Source organism: Simochromis diagramma, unplaced genomic scaffold (assembly GCF_900408965.1).
Source record: "Simochromis diagramma unplaced genomic scaffold, fSimDia1.1 OVJJ01000822.1, whole genome shotgun sequence".
Classification (NCBI taxonomy): Eukaryota; Metazoa; Chordata; class Actinopteri; order Cichliformes; family Cichlidae; genus Simochromis; species Simochromis diagramma.
Genome location: NW_024387520.1, coordinates 4,223,823 through 4,246,506, shown reverse-complemented (window position 1 = coordinate 4,246,506; position 22,684 = coordinate 4,223,823). Strand labels below are relative to the sequence as shown.

The 22,684-nt window shown below is 40.3% G+C and overlaps 1 protein-coding gene across 1 annotated transcript in view; it reads left to right on the top strand.

The window, feature by feature from the left end:
- The first annotated feature begins 1,952 nt into the window (after nucleotides 1–1,952).
- fam172a (family with sequence similarity 172 member A) overlaps nucleotides 1,953–22,684 on the top strand; it is a 158,156-nt gene continuing 137,424 nt past the window's right edge. The window contains exons 1-6 of the mRNA XM_040019660.1: nucleotides 1,953–2,056; nucleotides 2,729–2,869; nucleotides 4,559–4,660; nucleotides 8,089–8,189; nucleotides 20,413–20,478; nucleotides 21,816–22,007. Of these exons, the coding sequence (XP_039875594.1) occupies nucleotides 2,764–2,869; nucleotides 4,559–4,660; nucleotides 8,089–8,189; nucleotides 20,413–20,478; nucleotides 21,816–22,007 (567 nt within the window). The 5' untranslated portion in view covers nucleotides 1,953–2,056; nucleotides 2,729–2,763. The remainder of the gene's footprint in view (nucleotides 2,057–2,728; nucleotides 2,870–4,558; nucleotides 4,661–8,088; nucleotides 8,190–20,412; nucleotides 20,479–21,815; nucleotides 22,008–22,684) is intronic.

The window sequence follows — 22,684 nt, the reverse complement described above, 5'->3', positions numbered from 1 at the left end:
GTTTCAATCAAGTTACCCTCCTTTCCCTTTGGATATACTGTAACAGGCTCTAAACAATGTCACTCTCTCATGTTTTGTGAGAACAGTCCTGTGTCCGAGTGCATCAAGGAGTCAGACTAAACTAGAAAAATGCTCGAGAACTGCCAGTCCATTTGATATTACACATTTCCAACAGCTTTTTCCTACAGGACACCGATGCCTATGGGTACGAGGTGAAGATTCAAAAAAGGGTTAGTTCATTATGTTAAACAGGACAAAAGGTAAGATGTAACATATTAGCAAAACAATTGTGTCATTCTGAGAGCTGCTGACCACTGCTGCCCTGAGCCTTTATTGTTATTATTATTATTATTAGTATTAGTATTAGTAGTAGTAGTAGTAATATTTTATTTTATTCTTTTTACTTTTTGTTGTTAAAATGTTTCTAATCACACTTTACATCAATTTTAAGTAAAGTAAAGGTTAAGTTATCCTGATATAATGGCCCAACATTCACCATAAACTAACATCTCTTAGAGTATTATCCTCCTGCTTCTATAATTATATACACTACTGTGCAAAAGTCTTGAGCTACTTGATTGTTTGTTTTTGTTGCATACTGCTAGTAATAAATCTCAAAAGTAACAAATGCCAAAAGATACAACTGAGTTAGATCCCTTTATATGATTAAATGATTCATAGGTCAGTGTTAAGTGGCTTAAAGAAACCGATTCCTCTGAAAATAGTCAGGTACAAAGACTGGAATGACAATGACTGGAAAGGCAAAAAATGTCCATAGAACTTTGAAAATCCTTTTCCTGTTGCTCAAGACCACTTAATACCACAAAAAAATAAGTGAGAATCTGTTCCTTGGAGCAAAATATATAGAAACGAGATGTGACTCAGAACGTTTGCACAGGACTATATGGTAACAGACCTGAAACAAGTTCATTGGAGTTTATTATATATTACCAAAACTATCTTTAGCATCCATGCAATACTGAAACTGTGACAGTTAAAAAGACACCTAAGCATTTTTATATTATTATCCTATCAGTTTAAACACATTGCAATCATTGTGTCACTGCATGTGTTTAAAATTGAATAAAGAATGCATTTTATGTACCCCAAAGACACAAAAGCATACATTCAGTCAGCCCGTTAGTTTATGCAGAGTTTTGAGGACAAACTCTTAGGCATCACACAATACCATCAGGAAGGTGTTGACTGGTCCACAGGTATCCTCTCTCTTTTTTCAGTAAGACTGCAGCAGACGCTATGGCCCACACAGAGTTACTGTGTACACAGATACAAGTACTTAACAGGTAGCACGACCACTACATATCATGACTTGACTATTGCTTGTTTATCTGCATACAGATCCTTATATGACTTTATTGATGAATATGCTTTTAATAATAATGGATGCATTTATATAGGGCTTTTCGAGAACCTCAAAGCGCTTAACAATTCCACTATTCATTCATTCTCACATTCACACACTGGTGGAGGCAAGCTACAGTTGTAGCCACAGCTGCCCTGGGGCAGACTGACAGAAGCGAGTCTGCCATATCGCGCCATCGGCCCCTCTGGCCATCACCAGTAGGCAGTAGGTGAAGTGTCTTGCCCAAAGACAAAACGACCGAGATTGTCCGAGCCGGGGCTCGAACCGGCAACCTTCCGATTACAAGACGAGCGGCCAATTCTTGAGCCACGATCGCCAAACTATTATGGGAATAGTGTATTATATTTTTGTACTATTGTATATTTTGCGAACTATAGTTGATTTATTAAATATAAATCAACACAGGGTTGCATATTTGCTCGAGCAACTATGCTCCTATCACCGAGCAATACAGAGTTAGGATCAGAGAACGGATGGCAATCACACGCCAGAGAACATCTGTACAAGTTCCTGCAGCTGCTGTGCTACTGTCTCTTTAAATGGATCTTCCAGTCCGTTGCCCCGGTAACCCGGAAGCCTCACGCGCTCCATGCAGCATTGCTGAGAGTCCTTCCTGTTTTACAAAATTACAAGGAAGCAGCAACAACTGGATAGTCGCATACCCTGCTAATGGTGCGTGAGTCGAAATGAAAGTATGCATGCATCCGCTGTAAATAGCGGTTCCCTGCTCGATCCTCTCTGCTTCGTTTGGTTAAAATAAACGTCTAATAAAAACACGAATATCCTGCTGTACCCGCTCGCAGTGGTCCATCTAGGGGGCTGGCTCTTTTTCAGGGGATTTCTTTCTCACAGAGCATAAACAGATGTTTTCTGTTGTGGAGAAAATGACGGAGGAGTCAGAGAGAGTTATACGTGTGCAAATGAATGCCGCTTTTGTAGTAACTTCAGCGCAGTTTTAAAGGAAGAAGAATTTCGCTGTGTTTGCATATTTAACTCAGCTGTTGCACGTGTGCTAAGTGGGCAACACGACTTCCTCCATGTTTTATGGTATTATGGCTGACAGATAGCTGCAGTGTTGTGTTATTATAGAGTAACTAATCACTAATTCATTCTCTTTAAGAAACTGGGAGATTGTAGTGTTTACAGGAGAGCAGGACGGAGCAGTAACATCCCTAATGTTATGGCCTGCTGCAACCTTACAGGTGCAGCATGCTGTGACCCAATTGCTATTGTGGTCTTACAGAGGGTTGTAGTCCCTGATACTGAGAAATATTTTTATATGTGGTACTAACTCAACTCATGCCCAATTCTTGGTTTTATTCTTTTTATTGCGTCACTTGACAGGATTCACCTCAGTGATCACTGGGAGGAAAGGACCCATGCTCTCTCATTTTTGTGCTGCAACACCAGCCCTGTTCATATCGTGGATCATCATGGCCCAGGTTGCTGGCCAGGAAGATAGAGAGAAAACTACTGCACTCAAAGGTGAATTATTATTAATAATGATAACACTAATAAATAATCATTTAAGGAGAATTAGTAAAACAGAGGGAAACAGGCTTTACTTTTCTGAACCAAATTAAGGTCTTTTTCTTCTATTTTGACCTAACTGCAGGCACACCATCATTTCAGACTCAATACCACACAAATCAATAAGATTATGAGCTGTAATAAAATGTCTTTAATATCTATATATATATATAATTAAATAATATATATATATAATTATATATATAATTCTTAATTAAAAAAGAACAAATAAAAAGCTTTCTTAAATGATGGGAAATAGTTTAAAAGCGTGGTTTAAAACAGTGGTTCTTTAAATGTAAGAAAGAGAGCTACTGCATTTAGGATGAGGACAGCTAGGGAGAAATATACAACTTAACATGCTATATTCTTTCTTTAGGGAAAATTAAAAACTTGCTGATGCTGTTATGCTGACCTTTACTGACTGACTCCATTTACTAAAAGTGATTAATTTTAGTAAATGAACCAAAACTATGAAAGTATGAATCAACTATAAAAATATATTCAAACTATAAAAATATGAATTGACTTGAAAGGACCAAAAGGTTTGGGCATCTGATTAGGATGCCTCCTGGACAGCTCCTTACGTGAGTTATACCCTACTGGGAGGAGGCCCAGGAGAAGTCCCCCAGGATGAGGTGGAGGAGGTGGCTGGGGTGAGGGAAGTCTGGGCTTCTCTGCTCAGACTGCTGCCCCCACGACCTGAACCTGGATAAGCATCAGAAAATGGATGGATGGTTGGATGGATCAACCTTGATTAATTTTATTGTTCAAGATGAATAAAAATCATGGTGTGTTCGGTGTGAACCTTTACCTTCCCAGTCATGCCAGAAGTAGTTTGAGAGCCCTTACAGTGTAACAGTGACTGATCACCTTTATACTACGATGAAACCTTTTTATTCTGACTGGAGCCACCCTTCGCAGGGGTCAAGGGGTCACTTAATGCTTTTATAAAACTGCTGTGTAATGACACAGTGGTTAGCGCCATGGCCTAGGTCCTAGGTCCTAGGTTCAGATCAACCAGCCATTTGGGAGTTTTCTTTGTTGAGTGTGCATGCTTGGCCCCTTCTCCCTGGGTTGGTCATTCTAAATTGGCCATACATTTGGCCTAGAGTGTCTTAACTCTATGTTAGTCCTCTTAGCAATTGTCCAGAGTGTACCCCGCTTCTTGCGACAGTTGGGATAGGCTCTGGTCCAACCGTGATTTTGAACTGGATAAGTGGAAGAAAATGGCTGGATGGTTATACATCACCCCAGTAGACTGCTGAATAACCACATGTCAGTTTTACACCTTACCAAGACATTTTATGTTATCTCTCTGTTAGGATATGTTAAACATTTGTCTCTTGAACTTAAAACTATACTTAATGTATATATTGCATGTATTGTATGTGAATGCTCTCTTTTCTACCCACTATACATCTTAATGATGATTTAAGAAGACCTTTTAGTTTAAACAAGCATCTGTTGCTTCGTCATATGGGGATAATGAAAGTAAAATGTATATAGTGATTTCAACATTGTGGGAGAGAAACGGAGATTACAAAATGAATGTGTGGATTTTGTATAATGCAGATAAGTGGAAAAAATGGATGGATGGATGGAGTTTGTGTCATTGAAATAAAATCATTTGCTTTTTTTCCACAGATTTGCTGTCAAGAATAGACTTGGATGAACTGATGAAGAAAGATGAACCTCCTTTCACTTTCCCCAAAACCTTGGAGGAGTTTGAATATGCCTTTAATGAATGTGAGTGCATAGATTTACTTTTTAAAACAAAAGCCAAAAGTGTCATGATGAGCTCCACGGTTTGACCAGTTACACAAAGCCTGCTGCCGTAACAAAAAACACCAAATCCCATGACATCTAGAGATGTCAAAGATGACAAAGATTAGATGAGTTATGCTATTTTTTCTAGTCTACTCGTAGCCTTCTTTGCTGACACGTGCACAGTTCTGTAGTGTCATAGCGTCATGGATGAATCTGCATGGTCACAACAAATTGAATGGTACACTGACTTTCACACAGATCCCGATAAGAAAATTTAGATCACTCAAACCCAAGGGAGAGAGATACAGAAAGTTTCTCATTGCCATAAGTAACACTGCAGACAGCATAGACATAATTCTTTAACTGAGGTGAATGTGTTACATTTTATCTGGATTGAGGAAAAAACTCTGTAAGGTCTGGAAGCAAATTCCAGGGAAATATACAAGGCTCTGTCTTTTACGTGTCAGCTGTAGTGGTTTCCAATGACGTCTTAAAATAAAGCAATGTGTGCTTGTAACTTTTTGTTGCAAACTGATGAAATCCACCAGTAAGCAAATTTTGTAAAAGTCAGGTCAGATTGGTGTTAAAAAAAAAAAAGGTAATACTTTTTTCTGCCTTGATTTACTTCTTTTGTCGTCTTGTGATCCGTGAGATTAAACCTTAGAGTGCTAGATGGGTCATGGTCCTCAGGTTGGGGAACTGGAATCATTACCGTTCGCTTTTGTGTTATGTCAGCATTTTATATTTAATGACAATGTCTCTTTGAGCAAGTAAAGGTGTATGTCATTCAACATTAGAGTAAGGAGCAGAGCTGAAGCCAAAGTGGTGTGGGTGTAAATGATATGAAAGTCTCTTTAGGATTCTCTTGGCTTGCTTTAATCAAACCAGGTGGAGAAAAGGGGAAGAGCTGGAAAGGTAGTAGTACTCGGGATTTTGGCTTAGTATTCCTTTGTAGCCTTTTCCTCTCTCTCTCTCACCCTCTTTCTGTTCTCTGTCAGTGTCTCTACTGGCTGTCTGTCTGGCTGAGTGGGGGACATGTTGTGTACTCTACGGCCCGTCAGTAACCTACTCAGCCTTGCCCTCTGCCTGACGGAGCATTTGCATAACCTCGCTGTGCCTAAGAACAGAGACATGGAGACTTAGCCCCCACCGGCTATTATGCCAACACCCGCCAACCACTCTACCCCACCCGCAAGTCCCAGCTCAGTCTACCATGGAGGCAGAAACACATTCAGAGACTCTCCATCTCCTCTTCCTCCTCCTTCTGTCTCCTTTCATCCCTTTTTATATCCCTTCCTCTGTATTTCTCTATTTTCACATCCTGTGTAAAATCTCCAGCTGAAGAAGAGCTTGCTCTCTCTCTCTCACACACAGACACACACACACACACACACTGCGCAGCCCTACCAATCTGTATGTCTTGTCAGTTTCTACTCAGGCCTGTTTTTGAAGGATAGCATTTCTATTAAAGCCATGGTGGCCCTCAGGCAATGTCTCTAGTATGTCGACACACAGTCGCTCTGGCTTGCAGGCATTTATATAGCTGCTCTCGGGCTACTTTAGCCAGAGACAGGTGGAACAAAAATGTTAATTTGACCATGTAATGATGTGAATACAGAAGAGGCTGTGTACAATAGTTTGCAGGTATCTTAATCACTGAAGATGATGGCTTCATCTTGCTAGCCCTGCGGTTTTCCATTACTGGAAATCCAAGGTTATGTACACCTAATTAAGCGGCCAAATTGAGAACAGAATGCTAATTATGACAGAAAAAGAGGAGAAAAGTTGAGAAAATGTTATTCCTTTGAGAGGATGTGATGTGGGAGACGGTGGAGCTGATCACCCCCAGCCCATGCATGCACACACACAGACACACACGCACCTACACAGACACACACACACACCTTTGCTACTGTAGGATTTCATTATAGCTCCTCTTTTAGGCAGTAGTGTTTAGATCCTCACCCCTCCACGAATGCATAATTGATTTTTTTTTTTCAAAGTACTTTTTGTGCACACTGCTTTATCCTAACTTCTTGTGTACCTCTCAGGCACAAATCTATTTTTTAATGCAAAGTGACACCGAACCTGCATTCAGGATTACAGGTTGTCTAACAAGTAACTGTGAAAGCGAATGTTGTTATATACAGTGAGCTAGCAATGTACGATTTATCACATTGATAGAGGTGTGAAAATGGTGGCAATTTAGAAGGAAATGAAAAAAATGTGCATTCTTTTATCTCGCAAAGATTTATTTATTTATATCTTAGATGGTTTTTACATTTTGCAATAATTGAGAAAATATGAGAGCCCCCTGGCTATTTGGGTTAAGTATGTGTACTTTTTGTGGCTTAGCTCTTACAATTTTTGCAGTCATAAAGGTCAAAATTAAATTTAACACTGTTTAGTGTTTTATTGTGTTGTAGTGTCAACTGGAGGATCGATGGGCTCATTGCTAAGGTAGGGGTTCCACAGCCACATGAGGGTAATTGCTGAAAAAAGTAGATCCATTTCTGAATACTGTTTTTGTATCTTAGGACTGTTTTGCATTAAATATATCTTGAATATACTAAAAGCTCCCCTCGTTTCCTTGAATTATAATAAATCACTTAAGCATCGTTCCAAAGACTTTTCGTTTTCTCTGTCAATTCTTTTGTGTAGTAATGGCAGTGTGGCTTACTTGTAGCAATTTATGGAAGCGCAGATACTTAAGTGACACCTACTGTATTCCCACACCTGGTCCTCCTGGCTGGAGCTTCTGATCTGTGTGGGTTTTTGTGTGTGTGTAAGCTCTACTGCTTAGGGTGATTGGCTGATGCCCAGACAACATCCTCAAAGGAACTACGAGGAGCAGTTGTCGTTGTGCCTAATGCTTGCCAGCCGAACTTTCTCCCTTCATGCTCACACGCATACACAAAACATACTGAGAACCTTTCCCACACCCACTTTAGTCTTTGCTCTTGGAGATTTCAGGTGGAAAAGGCAGGGACAGAACTGTGGCCTGTCGCCAGAGTGAGCACTGAAGGAGAGGGAGAGGGAGATGGGCACTGTTAAAGAGGAAGGGGAGAGGCTTTTTAGATGAGTGAAGAGACAGAGAGAGGGAAAGAGAATTTTTACCATACCAGCTGTCCAGCTCTGGCCTGCCAGACAACCCAGAAGGCTGTTGGAGTCGTGACTGGAAGAATGCTGCTGCATCCATGGGCCTTGTACCTGCCAGATGGGGGGGGGGATAAAAAATAAGCAGTAAAAAAAGTCAAGTTTAGTTTGGCAGGCAGATGTACGTTTTGATGTGCTGTCAAGAGCAGGGATTCGCCTACTTTACTTGCACGCTGTAATAGAAATAATAGAAAGCTATTGTTTATTATTATTACACGTGTCTTTTTGTCCCATTACATTTTTTCCCACAGATGGCCAGCTCCGCCATATAAAAACGGGTGAACCCTTTGTGTTCAATGCCAGGGAGGATCTCCACCGCTGGAACCAGAAACGCTATGAAGCTCTTGGAGAGGTAACACACTGCTTTTTCTGCTGGCCTGCCAGTTCATAGTATGCTTTATTATACTTCAGTTGGGCCATATTGATCAAGTTTGGCTTCAGCTGCTGAGCTTATTAGGATTATCTGTCTTGACTGGTGAGAAGATGTTGCACTGATTGTTGTCTGTTTGGACAGCAAATAGGCTCAGACTGACACACAAAGCTATAGGCAACTAAAATACAGAATTAAGTAAGCACTTTGAACTTGCTCTAGAAAGACGGGCAATAGAATCTACAGCCACTGAGTATAATACGTTTTTTGTTCACTTAACATTAAAAACATACACAGGGTGTATCAAAAAGCATAATCTAATTTTTAAAAAAGCTCATTTTATTAGCCATAAAAGCTTGTGGTAAATTTAAAAATTATTTCTGAATATAAAGTTTTACATGTAAAACTTGTAGTGTTCAGAAGTGCTCAATGTGCCCCCCTCCAGACACATGGCACAGGTCCATATAATAGTCAAACCCGTCCCATACGTTTGTGAGGATTTCTAGAGTCCCTGCTGTTGGGATCCCACTTATCTGCAAACATGTGAAATTTACGAGTCCCCTGTTTTGATCTCCACCGGTAAACAGCTGTGCAATTAAAGCACTTTGAAATCGGGAAATTCTTTTTGATATACTCTCTGTGTTAACAATGAATCTTAGGCTTTTTAAACCAACGCTAATGTTATCTCGTTTAAGCTAAAACAAAAATCTCACAATAGCATACTTCCACAACTTTCAGTCTGAAGCTGTTTTTTGTGGCAAATTTTGGTATTTGTAGGGATTGTTGGCGTTGTGACATCACTACTTTAGGGAAATAATACTTTTAAGTTCAGTTTTTGTTGCTCAGTTAATGTTGGAGCTTGTTTTTCTAGCATTACGTAGTGGGGGACTCATCATGATGTAAGCTTTCTGCCAAAAACCTAAAGCTGAACTTTGAGAAGCAACTTGAAAAAGGTATAGGTAGTCTCATTTTCTTCAGCTGATAATCATCCTTCTTTTTATGACTTTATTATTTCCTCTGACCTGAAAACATTATGCTTTGGTCCCTTTTAGGATATTGCTTTACACTACTCACTGTAAAAAACAAAGTTATTTGGTTCGAAACATAGAAGTCTGGCACCCTGTAGATTCACACTCCTTTTACTGCTTTTCATGATCTTGTACAAATGAATTCATATTTTTATTATATTTCTCAGCATGACTAAAGACTTGTCTTTAAGTTGAATCAATTGTATTTAGTTTTAAGAATCTTGATTTTATAACTGTGATGAAGCCTTTGTGATGATATTTTTTTTCATTTTCTCTGATCATTGCACGGTTTCACCTTGGAGTGAATTTGCTGGTGTATCGACTCCTGGAAAGATTGTGGTATTGTGTTAACAGACATCCGAATGCTCCACACCAGCAAACTGGCCACACTTCTCCATTTAAAGACGTGGTCACACTTCCTGATAATCAGTTCACGAAGTGCATTTGATTTGTGGCACCTGGCTCCTACTTACCCTCTTAATTGGGGTGGCTGTGGCTCAGGAGGTAGAGCAGGTCCTCTTCTAATTGGAAGGTTGGTAGGTTCGATCCCTAGCTGCTCCAGTCTACATGCCAGAGTGTCCTTGGGCAAGATACTGAATGCCGAGTTGTGCGCAATGGATTCAGAGTATAAATGTATACAAATAGATAGGAGCGGGTAGTGTTAAATACTGCTTGTGTGAATGTGTATGTAAATATGTGGTGTGTTGGATAAGCAGAGTGTACTTTGTTTTTCACCGACCTCCATAGTGTCGTATGAAAACTTTCTTTTTCATATGACTGCGTATAAATGTTAAGTGATCATTAAAAATGCTCTCAAGTATGATTTGTTACCCAGACCTTCCAAACAACACTGTGTATATCTGTGCAAGTAGATCACAGCCTCTCACTCAACTGCGTAGCCACAGAGAGCAGTTTGTTTATGGTGGGAGAGGAGACTTTACACTCATCTGTAGGTTTTGGTGACTGTTTGTCCAAAAAGTCACTAGATGTGTCACTAGGTACTTAAAGGCACCTTTTGTAAAATCTCACCACTAGATGTGAGCAGATTGCAGTCAGCTGAATTCTGTTTTCTCACCCCTCCCAATTCAAAATACAAAATACATCTGTACTAAGTATAGACTGTCAGTCTGCTGTTTATCTCAGCTGTCATTACGTGTCCACGTCTATTTACTTCGGGGGAAGCTATAAAACTTTGTGAATGGAGTTCGATACAAGTTGACGAGTCAGTAAAGTTCATGGCTGTTCAATGACAGCAATACTGAGGTGAGTTGTTGAAGATATCCTGAGCTTTTTTTATCGGCAACTGTTGAGCTGTTGGCTGCTGTTAGCCTATGTTAGCTGCTGTTAGCTTGACACTGTTGGGCTTGGACAGTTAGCAAAGAGGAGGAAGAGAATGACATGATATGTCAGTCACGTTGTCTATTTCTGTTTTCACTTCTTTGGTGAAGGGGACCTCTTCTCAGATGTTAAAACATCGATATGATCCTTCATATCGTAGAGTCTGATGATGCAGACCCGAATTAAAATGAATGTTCTCTTCTCCTCTGTCTGTGTCGTACTACGCATGTGGCCAGTCTCTAGCCACATACATAAAATGCAGAGAGGTGTAATGATAGTGTCCATCTCAGTCACTGTATTTTCAGATGGTGGGGCAACATGGCGGCTTTCACAAACTGGTGTCTGCTCCTATGCATTTCTAAGATCCATAAGAGTATTTCTAATTACACACTAATAATTGTATATTTATGAATACAATTTTATTTTTTCTGTTAAATAAACTAAAAAAAACTGACAGTACCTTTGAAAAAAATTTTGCTTTAACAAAAGGCATTATTTAAGCAGAGCTCAATATTTTCTGTGGAGCTCTTTGATGCACCTTTTTTTGGATATACAGAATATTTTTTCTGTATATCCAAACATACACCATTATAAAGTTCACCTCTAATTCACTCCCACAGTTCCACAACATACAATATGCATTAAGATAATGAGACAAATGTTCTTTTGTAATCTTTTTCTTTTTTTTCTTTTTGTAATTTGCATTCCCTACTATGTTGCTTTTAATTGTTGTGAACATTCTTTGAAGTTCAAAGCAAAGTGATAGACCTGTTTGTGGGATTACCTGTTTTTTTATTTAATGCTGTATACAGTAGCTCCTTTGAGAGCCGTCTGTAAATCCCCCCCCCCCCCCCCCCCCCCCCTTTCTTTTGAATGCTTGGGCGCTATCTACCAGCATCTAAAGAGGATGTAGAAACAAACATTTGGTAGCAGGAAAGCAAAGGCCCAGAAAGAACACACAGATATTTAAACCAGCTGAACTCGAGCATCTGAGGGGGGCCAAGCATTCAGATGAAGCAAATAATCATCAAGCACAATGTATGCAAATTTTATTCATCCTGTGATTAAAAAAAATTGACAGTTATATCTTCTTCAGAGAAGGAGAAAGGAAATAGTGTCAATCCCTGTTGATGTGAGCTTGTGTAATGAGAACAAATACTGTATGAGTTGTGCTTCGGGAGATTAACTGGCTAAGAAGAAAGGAGCACTACCTGAATAAGCAATATTATCTGTCTGTTGTTTTTAGGCCACAGATGATTCAAGAAAATGAATACTGTACCTCTCATACAGCTTTGCAAGTACAAATGCATTGTTTTTGCTGGGAAGAAATATGCTCCATTATAAATAGACACAACTACTGAATTGTATGCCTTTGGTTGTAAAAGTAGGTTATGGTGCTTAGTCAGCCTCTTTATGTGTGGGTTTAAGGATGTGTATGTGTGTGTGTACAAAGCCATACCTGTATGCTTATTTATGCAACTGTATAGCCAATGCATGCAAATGTATTTCTCCTTGAATTCTTACTGCATGCTGTTGTTTGTTTGTGTAGTCGTTTCTTTCAACACTATCATCCTGTTCTTTATGTCAGACAGAAGACTTTTTGCAGATGTCATGAGGGTAAATGTGGAACAACACTCTATGCAGACAGCTCTGTTATAAGCCAACTCCACTCCACAACACACCCTAATGCCCTCTATCAGCCAGCCACCTGAGACGGTCTGAGAACTAGCTACATTCAGCCCAAGAGCTGTGTAAGATGGCACAAGGACATGGGTGCATGTGTTTGCCCCTGGCAGTGTGAATAGAATAGCTTCATCATTGCCCCCTAATGTTCAATCAAATTCCTTTCTCTCCCTCCCTTTCTCCATGCCTCTGTCCATTTCTCCCTCGCTCCTTCCTTTCTTCCTTTTACCATCACTGTATGCTCACAGTTCTGCATTTTGCGTGGAGGACTCCTTGTATGTGCGCGTGCATTCGTGTGTCTGTGTGCGCGGAGGCGGGAGGGTGGCGGCTGTATTGTCAGACACATCACAGCACCAGATGTCCAATTTGCACTTCAGCCTCGTCTGAATGGAGGGACAGATAGAAAGAGGGAGAACGAGAATGTTGGTGTGATGGCCTCCAAGCAAAAGAAAGAGATGGGAACAAAATTTTGGTTGAGCACAAGAGCAGCAAATAATTTTTTATGTATAAAAAAATCATTCCGAATTTCTGCCATATAATTATGGTATTATGTAGAGAGATTTGCAGATGGTATGTGAGAGAAGTTCCACCAGTCCACTTTGTTCGGAGACCACTGGTCATATTTCTCTGCATATGAGTGAGGGGGGGAAATACGTGCCTGGGCTGTGGTTCCAAAATCAAGAAATGCTACATAAGGTTAGATAGCGCCCTGATTTTTAGATCTAGTAAAATAAATGAAATACTTATAGTACGCTATATAGCAGACTTTTAGTAGAAGGTTATTCCTCAGATCCATAAATTGAAAACCTTTAAATGTACTCAAGAAGCATCTGTTTATTAATAATATGAACTATGTTTTGTAAGGGAAGCTAGGTTATTCTGTACAGATAGGACTGGAGAAACCCACCTGAAAACCCCACACACTACTGGTATAGTGACATTTCCCATTTTTGGCTCTCAGTGTTATCATTATGGCATATTACGGCTTAATAAAGAGTGGGCTATCTGTGCAATGTTATTCAATGCAGCAGGGTCACCTCAGCCTGTGTAGGTGTCAGTTGTAGTCTAATTCCAGTGATTTGGTGATGAATCTCTCTGATAGGAGACAAGCATAGGGTCTGGCCCAGATGGAGCTCTATTAAGCTGTTAATAAATGAGGATTCTTCTCTGCTCTGTCTGCATCTGTCGAATGGAAGGCAGTCACAAATTTGTAAACACACACACACACAGTCAGAATATTATAATGAAGTAAAGCTAGCCAGATGGCTGAATTAGAGAGCTGTCTCTCTCTCCCTCTCCCCCTCTCTCGCTCTCTCTCTTTCTCATTTTCTCACTGTCTCTTTATCTCTCTCTCTCTCTTGTCTCATACAATATCTACAGTCCCTCTGTTATCTTTTTTTCTCCTCCTGTCTCACTCTGTTTCCACATTATGGATATTGGTTGTCATATTGGCGACTTGCTAGCCAAGGTTTCGGGCACTGGTGCTAGAACAAGTGAAGGGTATAAAATGCGTGGTACAAAAGTCTGAGACCAAATGTGAAGATACTTTTAAATGGCATTAATTATTTATAATTAGAAATCATGATATGAGCTGTGATCCGAAATTAAAATTCAATCTTTGAAAAAATGTCTTAGTATTTAATTACATAATGTGCTTGAGATAGGCCTGTGTGCAAAATCCATGTTTTCCAGTATGATTGCTTTTTGTGGTGTCAGGAAAGCTCGCTGTCCCTGTATATTTTCCCTTGTGTTGAGCTCAGGTGTGTGTAAATGCCTCTTTTGTTTTTTCTCTTTGTTTTCTTTTTGGCCTTCAGATACTTCTTGAAAACCTGCGAGGTTTGTTTTGGGTTATTATCCTGCATCATTATAAATCCCGCTGCGCAAATATTCAATAAGAAGGTATAACAGGTTTCTAACAAAAAACTGTAGTCAGCCAAAAGAAAATCTTTGGTGATTATAATTGTACCTAGTCTTAATCCAATGAAATTGTTCAGTGGGTGGGTTAATATCTGGATTAATTTAATCTAACACAGTGTGTGAATTGCACTGTACATACTGTCTTGGGTCTGTGAACTTGTAACTTTGGCTACCATAATAATATTAAAGAAACAAATACAGCGTGGTTGTGTTCAGCACTGACATCCTAACACTAGCAAATTAACCTGCTGTTTTAAATCATGTTGACTACTGAACTGTTATTTGCAAACTTTTATATAGTGTAAAAGTTTGCAAATAAGTGTAAAAGTGTAAAATAGTGTAAAAGTGTTTTTGCCTCTAAATTTTAACGAGACAATTTCTGTGACACAGTGTGACATAATAATGTTTAAAAAACAAAGGAAGGAGACAAAAATTGTGGAGGTGTTCAAAGAACAGAGCTTGAATATTACTCATACAATAAATCTGAAATGATGAATCTGTGCTCAACAATGTGGAATGTTTTCCCCCACGTCTCCTTTATATATGTTTTAGCCTGCTTGAAGTGTTTGGCCTTTGATTTTACTGCTTGTCCTTTGAGAGTAATGGTAGATGCCCCTTATCTTAAAGTACTTTTGCTGATGAAAGTTACGATTAAATTGCTGTACCTTTAATAACTGGCCGTCAGTCTAGAGTGTAGCCTGCTTCTTTCTCAGTCTCAGTCCTCCCAGAAAATAGGCATTATTCCCAAATTGTTGAGCTATGCTCTGCTGGAGTTACTGTATACCCAGTCATGTTGCTGACCTGTTGCCAGTTAAACAAGTTACCTGTGAGATATTGCATCTTTGTTTTTTAACACTACCCAACCTTTGTAATCAAATTCTTTGACAGTGTTTTTGAAAATACACTGAGAGACTACTCTTTTAGTTTTGCTCTAGTCTTCAAAGAGTATCCAAAAAAAAAAAAAGCAGTCATATACGTGACTTATTTTGAGAAGTAGGGAAGTAGTGGTGTAATAAGAAATATTATTTACTATTAACTGGATTCACAGGCTATTCAATCAGATGTTTTATTTTACATTTTTGCTCTGTTAAACAAACTTTGAAGCATTTTTCCCCAGTTTGAACAAGAAATGGATTATGTTCTTTGCTTTTAGAGGTTCTTTGAGTTACACATAAAAAGCCATTGAGCAGTCATTAAGTTCTGCATCCAGCCAATGATGGAAACCCTGGAGACAGGCTTCCATACTGTACTTAAAGCACCAGGAGGCCCCATAACAGTTGTGGACCATTTTGTTGGGAAGCTAATGGGATCTCTCTAAAGAGGAACTATAAATGACAGCTGTCTGCCCTGAGCCACCGAGTGCCATCACGTATCCATTCCCAAAACACTTTAAAACTGCTGCTGCAGCTTTTGCAAGAGCACGAAGGAGGAAGCAGACACATGCAGACAAAAAAAAAATGGTTGCAAGGAGTGGGTGAGGTGGATTTGAGTTGATGAAAGAAAAGGGAATTGGGCAGGGGATGGGGGTGGGGGTGGAAGGGCTGTTGGGGAAAAGACAGGAGAGCTGGTAGTTACAGCAAAGACATCTGTCGCTGCTGCCGACACCCACCGAGGCATACAATACCTTAGTTTGAATTAGCCCTCTGCCGGCTTCTCAGTTAACACCTGAGGAGGTCATTATGATGCCATTAGGATGAGCAGTGCAGGGAGGGCAGAGAGGAGTGAGAGAGAGGGATATCCACGCTAAGTGTAAACAGTCTGTCTGTCTGTGTCTGAGAACTTTCTCTTCCCCTGGAGAGCCCTCTCTCCTCTGACAGAAGAATGACAGAGACCTCATGGGAATTACAGCATTCTCCCTCTCTGTCTCTCTCTCCCTCTGTCTCTCTCTCTTTGTTTCCCACGCGGACTGACAGATCACAAATTCACAGCAATAGGGCCTATTTTAATACATTTTCTGTTGGTACATGAGGCTGACTTAAAATAAACAACCTTTCTATTGCCTCACGCTCACTCTCATTTTCACAGTATCTCTCTTTCTGAGTATGCTTTGCTGTTGTTGCCGCTGTTGTTGTGCTGCATTGTTCAGGGGGATTTTCTTCTTTTTTTCTCCCCTCTTTTTCTTCCTTTCCTCTATTCTCTGGAGAAGAAGGAATGCTTTTCTGGGTGCAGTCAGTGATACGGCACGGAGCAGCTCTTTCAGTTTCATTATATAAACAGCTTTGATGCCTCTTCTTGCTCTCTGGTTTCTATGGCTAAGTGGCTTTGGGAGAGGGCTCTGGACTAGAGAGACAAGAGGCGTGTGTGCTTCTGCTTCGGTTTCATGTGTATGTGTGTATACAGTATGTGTCTCTGTCTTTACTATGTCCTCACACGTGCCTTCTTCCACCTAAATATAGTTTTGCAGATGAAGAGGTGTGGCCTCAGTAAGTGTTACAAATGTTTCTAATTACATTGTTTTAACTTCCTGAAACTGGCTCTCAAACTTAAACTCTGGATTATTTAAAGGTTGAGACTGAAAAACAGCTAAAAATATGTTATTAAAAAAATAATTAATACATACAAACAAATTGTATTTCATGATTTTGTCTGTGGGCTAATTTTAGATTATGACATTCTTTTGCTTCCTTGTTATAACCCCAGTTTTTGTTCCCTTTGCACTGAGCATTAAAACCATTTCCTGCTTAATCACTGTCGTCCTCTCGCTCCGATCCTTCTTTTCTCTTAATATTTGCTTTGCTTTCCCTTATTCCTGTTCCTCCTCTTCCTGTCTTGGTTCTCTTACTCCCAATATTTGTTATTTTGTGTTTCTGGGAAGATTGAGCTGCTTATTGCCCCAGGTGCGGTCAGCCAAACCAGGCATGACTGTTGCAATCAGTGGGAGAACACACACACACACTTAATGTGGGAGGTCCTCTTCTCTGTGAGGAGTTTAAGAGTATATCTACTTGCAGCCACGATGGTCTTCATTAAGACCTTGGCGTGGTGTTTGTTTGTGAGTGATGAAGAGACTGTTATGGGGATGACCAGGAGTTTGCGAGGAGCTGATGTCACTGCCCACCCACTTAAGGGCCTCTTATCAAGGCCATGCACTGCACTGTTCTCTCTCTCTCCCACATCCCCTCTTCAATTACCCCTTCTCCTCTCAGCTGTTCACCGCTGTGGGAGCTGGCACGAGACTATGTGTCCTGGGGATTTCTTCACATCCCTCCCTTCATGTCTTCTTTCTTTCCTCCTGCTGAGCTTCCTTCTAAGTCCCTTCCTTCCTCTCTGATCCCCCTCTTCATGGTTCATCACCGCAATGCTTCCTCTACACAAACCACAGACATAGAGGCGACCTCGTACTCCAAAGATTGTCCCAGGATCTGCGTATATTTATCACAGGCATGTGGAAAGTTTGTTTTATTAGTATAATTTATCACCATTTACATTCTGTCTGAGTTTGTTTCTCTGAAGGCTGAAAAAAAAAAAAACCCAAGTAAAGGGTGCAGATACAAATGTTTTGCAAACTGACACACTTGTGTGTGTCCCTGAAGATAACATCATGTAGTGTGGGACTTTGACCTCAACCTTTTACAATAGTCTAAACTAATGTAATTTGAACCTGCGCTGACATTTAAAATAATGCTGTGCCTGTGTCTTGTTAGCCTGATAATACAAGCGAATTGCAGATAAAAAGATCGTGGTAGCATTTGTGGCAGTGAAACCTATTGATTTCACTCCTATAAACATGCTTCTGTGTTTCTCCATCTCATTCCCTTGCTTCCCCTCTCTTTGTGTGTCTTAATATTACTTGCCAAATCAGTTCCTCGTGCTTGTCTTATCGTCTGATGCTGACAATGTAGACACTCAGAGTTGCATCCTGCAGGCATTTTCATTAAAGCACTAATACACATTGGTAATTAGGTGACAAAGAGGCCTCTCTTATTGTACTGATCAGCTGCTGAGACGTAGTCCTCGGAGGCCGGCACAGAAGTAGGTTGCCTGTGTATGTGCGTGTTTCAGTGTGTATCCAGTCTGTGCCATTGTTACTAAGGAATTCGGATGTTGTGTGGTGGCACTGTCCCTCTTTAGCTCTTATTGGATCTTGACATTATAAACTAAAGAGAATTGATACGATGACCCAGCAGTCCACTGAATATTATTTTCCTATTTATAATCTACATTATCTTTTATGAGTGGAAACATATTCATGCAGTGAAACTCTTGCATTTCCCCACACACACATTTTTTCTCCTTTCCCTATTCCCCATCACTCTCTCTTCTTATTTTATATCAGATGTTTCTTGAGCCACCTGAGGCACAGAACAAATAACATGCTGCAAATGAAATTTCCTGTGAAGCTTATTGATGTCATTAAACACTAGCATACTGAGGCCCAGAATCATTTTAGTCTTCATCAGACCAGCTGACATTTTAGTGAATTAGCTGTGAGGTTCTGTGGGGGTGAGGTGGGCTTGTTTTAGCTCCTCTACCACCACCCTCCCATAGGGTCAAATGGTAGAATCAATGATTTCATTTGGTCTGTCTGCTGGCCTTTGATTGGCTGGCATAAGGCCAATATGTGTCTGATTCATAATGTAATTCCTGTGTTTTGCTCTTTAAGGAGTATCCTACGTTAGCACTGAGTTTATTTTGGGTATAACGTTACAGTTTTGTGATTATCATTAAATTCATGTTTGACGCGAAAGCTGCTCTTTGTATTATTTATTTATTTGTGAGTTCGTAATTTGCATTTGACCTTGCTGTTCCAAAGATCTATTAAGTAAGTTTGGTACATGCAATTTTAGAGATATGCATAATTTCATTGTTCCATGGTTGACATAAAACAATGAAATGTGGTCTAAAGAATTAAAGAATATTTATTTATTTGTTTATTTTTGTGCCAAAAGTTGCAAAAGCTGAACACCTCATGTCCCTTAAATGTTGCGTTACTGTTGTTTGTTTGTTTGTTTGCTTTTCTTCTAAGTTTTCTGTACTGATTCAGAACATTTTTGCACTTGGCATTGTAGCACTGAGCAGCGATCCTTTCCCTTCTCTAAATAAGTAATTTCATTAGTACACACAGGAAGTTTGCTGGGTTCTGCAAAACACTGGCAGCTTGTGAAGGTCAATTTGTATGATTTGACATTGTTTGGATTTATAAATGGATATATTTTTTTAACTTGTTAACCAAACATTTCATTTAGTAAAAGATGCAATGACCAATCCCTGTTCCGCTTGTTGTGTGCATGTCTGCTTTCTGGTGTTTTTTAAGTCTCAGCGCAGGTTTTCTCCTATCCACACATTAATGTCATTTGGGCATCATCCCGCTCCGTGCGGCGAGACATAACAGTGTCTGGTTGTTGCTTGTTTGTGTTTGGGGGTCGATGGGTTCAGCATGACTCGAGCTCGGGCGCGCTGCGTAGCTGTGGCACCACGGCTGGCCTTTGGTTTCCTGATTTAGTAAGACTAACACTTCTAAAACAAACCAATGTGAGCCTCCATAGCAGCAGCTCCCTCTGTGGTCCATCAACCAAACACAATTGTTGTGACATGTACAGGACAGAGAGTTTGTCATAGCATGCGTTGAGACATCATAACAGCGTCAATAGCTCTACTACATCTTACTGCTAGCGGTGGCGTGCCTTGCCATCTATTATCACTGTTAACTCCTCTGTCTCTCTCTCACACCTGATCAAAAATTGAAATCTGTTCCGAGTGCTTCTCTGTGTTCTCAGCTGAGCAGGACAGGGGGAGAAGAAGAAAAAAAAATAAGGAAAATGGAAAAGAACGTTGTTAATGTCACTGAACCATGAAAGGCTTGGCCCGGGGTTGGAATGACTCGGTATATAAGGTTCTTTAGTGCTGTGGCTGCGGGGATAAACATAACTTACATCAGCCCTTCGCTTGTACAGGAGATTTCCTCTCCTGGCACTTACAACCTCAACACTCTCACTACACTGTGATTCGCACACACGTACACACACTACACATAGTACAATCCAGACCCTTTCAAGTTGCTCGTGCTCACACACACACACACAGACCAGAGGGCAAACGAGGGCTGTGAATAGTATTTTTTATTCTGTTTGTAAGCTTGACAGTGGGTGCTATTACTTGCTCACACATGCACACAGTTTAGTTGACTTTTGTGGGATGGATTTGTATCAACAGCAATATAAAATTATTAATTGCTTTAAGACTGTATTATCAGTGTAATGTCTCACTGTGTGTTTTCTGTGTCTTTTTTTCCTCTGCAGATCATCACTCAGTATGTTTATGAGCTGTTGGAGAAAAAGTGCAACATGACTAAAGAAATCCTGCCAGTAAGTACCCATACTGAAAGGAGGCATTTTCTTCTTTGATTTATGCCATTGAAGATTAAAGGGAGTATTAAATATTAAAATGGACGTAAATGCTTAGGCTTCAGAGTGTGATTATGATATTGAGTGTTCTGTTTAAAAAACTAAAGAAAAGGGGATTGTGAGGAGTCAGCTCTCCCAATTCATTCTTTGTCTTTCTTTTTCTATCTCACTCAGTTTCTCTCTTACTCCCTGTCTTTCTTACCCTCCTCCTCTGCCCACATCCTTTGTGCAAAAGTGTCTCCTCAACAAATTAACTGTATTGTGACGTTTCATTTCAAAGGCACAGAGGCGCAGCATGCTGATGCTTAATCTGTTTTGCATTCAATTGCGCTGAAGGGGACTTTCTCTTCTGCCATCGTGGAGTTATTCTTTGCCCAGCTCATCCAGGCTCAGAGCGCACACTTAATTCCTTTTATTTGTTGTTGGAAGCATGTTTGTCTCTTTTTCCCCCCCCCTTTACCTCGCCATTCCTGCTCTTTTTTCTGTGTATAAAAGTAGTGATCATTTTTCAGTGCGCGTTTATGGGGATGTTAGGCAGCGCCAGTGTTTAGAAACATGCCAAAGTTAGCTCCAGCACTAACAGTGTCCATAAATCACCTAGCCAGAGTCAGCGCCTTTCATTAGCCCCCATACACTTTTACTGGTTTATCTGCCTGGCCTATTTATCTCATTATTCCCCTGGAAAATTGCTCTGTTATGCTTTTCTGCTGCCCACCCGCCCACACGTATACGGCGTGTGTGTGTGTTGGTGGTGGGTCCGTCCACCTGCATGGCATTGAACTTGTGACCGCAGATTTTAAGAAGATTAACCGAAGCCAAGTATAGGGAGAAGGAATGAGGGCGCACAAGAGAATAAAGGGTAAGATTTTCTCCCCCACTTGGCTCCCTTTGTCTGTTTGGATTAAGTTCTTGCAGCTGCCACCCATGGCTTTTATGGACAGTGTTTGTCTCCTTAGCGGTTATTCTAGGCATACTTGGGAAGGATGCAAAGAAGCACTGGATGTGGAGCACAACGGCACACACTTTCTCTCTCTCTCTGTTTTACTCTCTGTTATAAGGACTGTTATCTGAGTGGTTAATGTATCGATGCATGTGAGCTTTTTTAGAGTACACACAAGAGAACTCATGCACTTTACATATGGAAAATATCATTTTTTTTTCAGGTGTTTTTTTCCTCTAAAGCAATAGAATTCAGAGATGTACATATAAAATCACAACAAGACTGTTTTAAAGCATTGTATTTGAAATGAATTACATTTCGCTGACACGTGGTAACCCGCATTTTTCTGGACGTTCAGGTGGATGCCACAGAAGATGAACCCACCGGTTTTATCTACCTCAGCCCAGATGCCTTATCCAACCCATCTAAGCTGCTGGTGCTGATCCAGGGCAGTGGTGTGGTGCGGGCTGGTCAGTGGGCCCGTAGGCTAATCATCAACCAGGACTTGAACTCAGGGACACAGATCCCCTTCATTGAAAGAGCCATGCAGGTAGAGGTCACAACAAAGAATTTCAAGCTATTTTATTATCTGTTGAACGAATGTTCTGGTCTGTGACCTGTTTCTTTTTTCTTTTTTCCCCCTTTTTTTTGCAAAACTGGGAGTCAGCTTTGGTTTGGTGGTTTTTGTAGGACTTGTACGATTTTGGTGTGATGGGTGCAGCACACAGTTTATTTGAAACACAGGCCTGAATGTTTGGGGCTGTTGAGCAGTTGTGGCAAAGTTAGACACAGTGTGGAATCATATTTTAGATGTTATGTACTTCACTCGGTGTTCGAATGGGATTGCAGGCATGCTTTTTGGTTTATTAGTTTAGACTCTTGATTTACTGTATCGACTCACTTCAGTTTAACTTCATTGTACAGCTTACGCAAGCGTAGGAAAAGAAAACAAAACTTCGCCCTGGGGTCATAAGAGAAATTATGATGCTGAACACTTTGAACATTTCACATTTCATATGATCACAGAGGCAAATAATGAGCAGGCATACAGTCACAGGTGCAAACTCCTACCATCAAATGATATCACGCACTGAATTTTGGCTTCATTTGTATTGTTAATAAACCGAAGGACTTTCTTCACTTTTCCTTTTCACAGAATTCTCGTGTAGCGTTCATGTGTTCATGGATGACTGAGATGCGAGAGGGAACAATGTGGAGTTTCTAGCC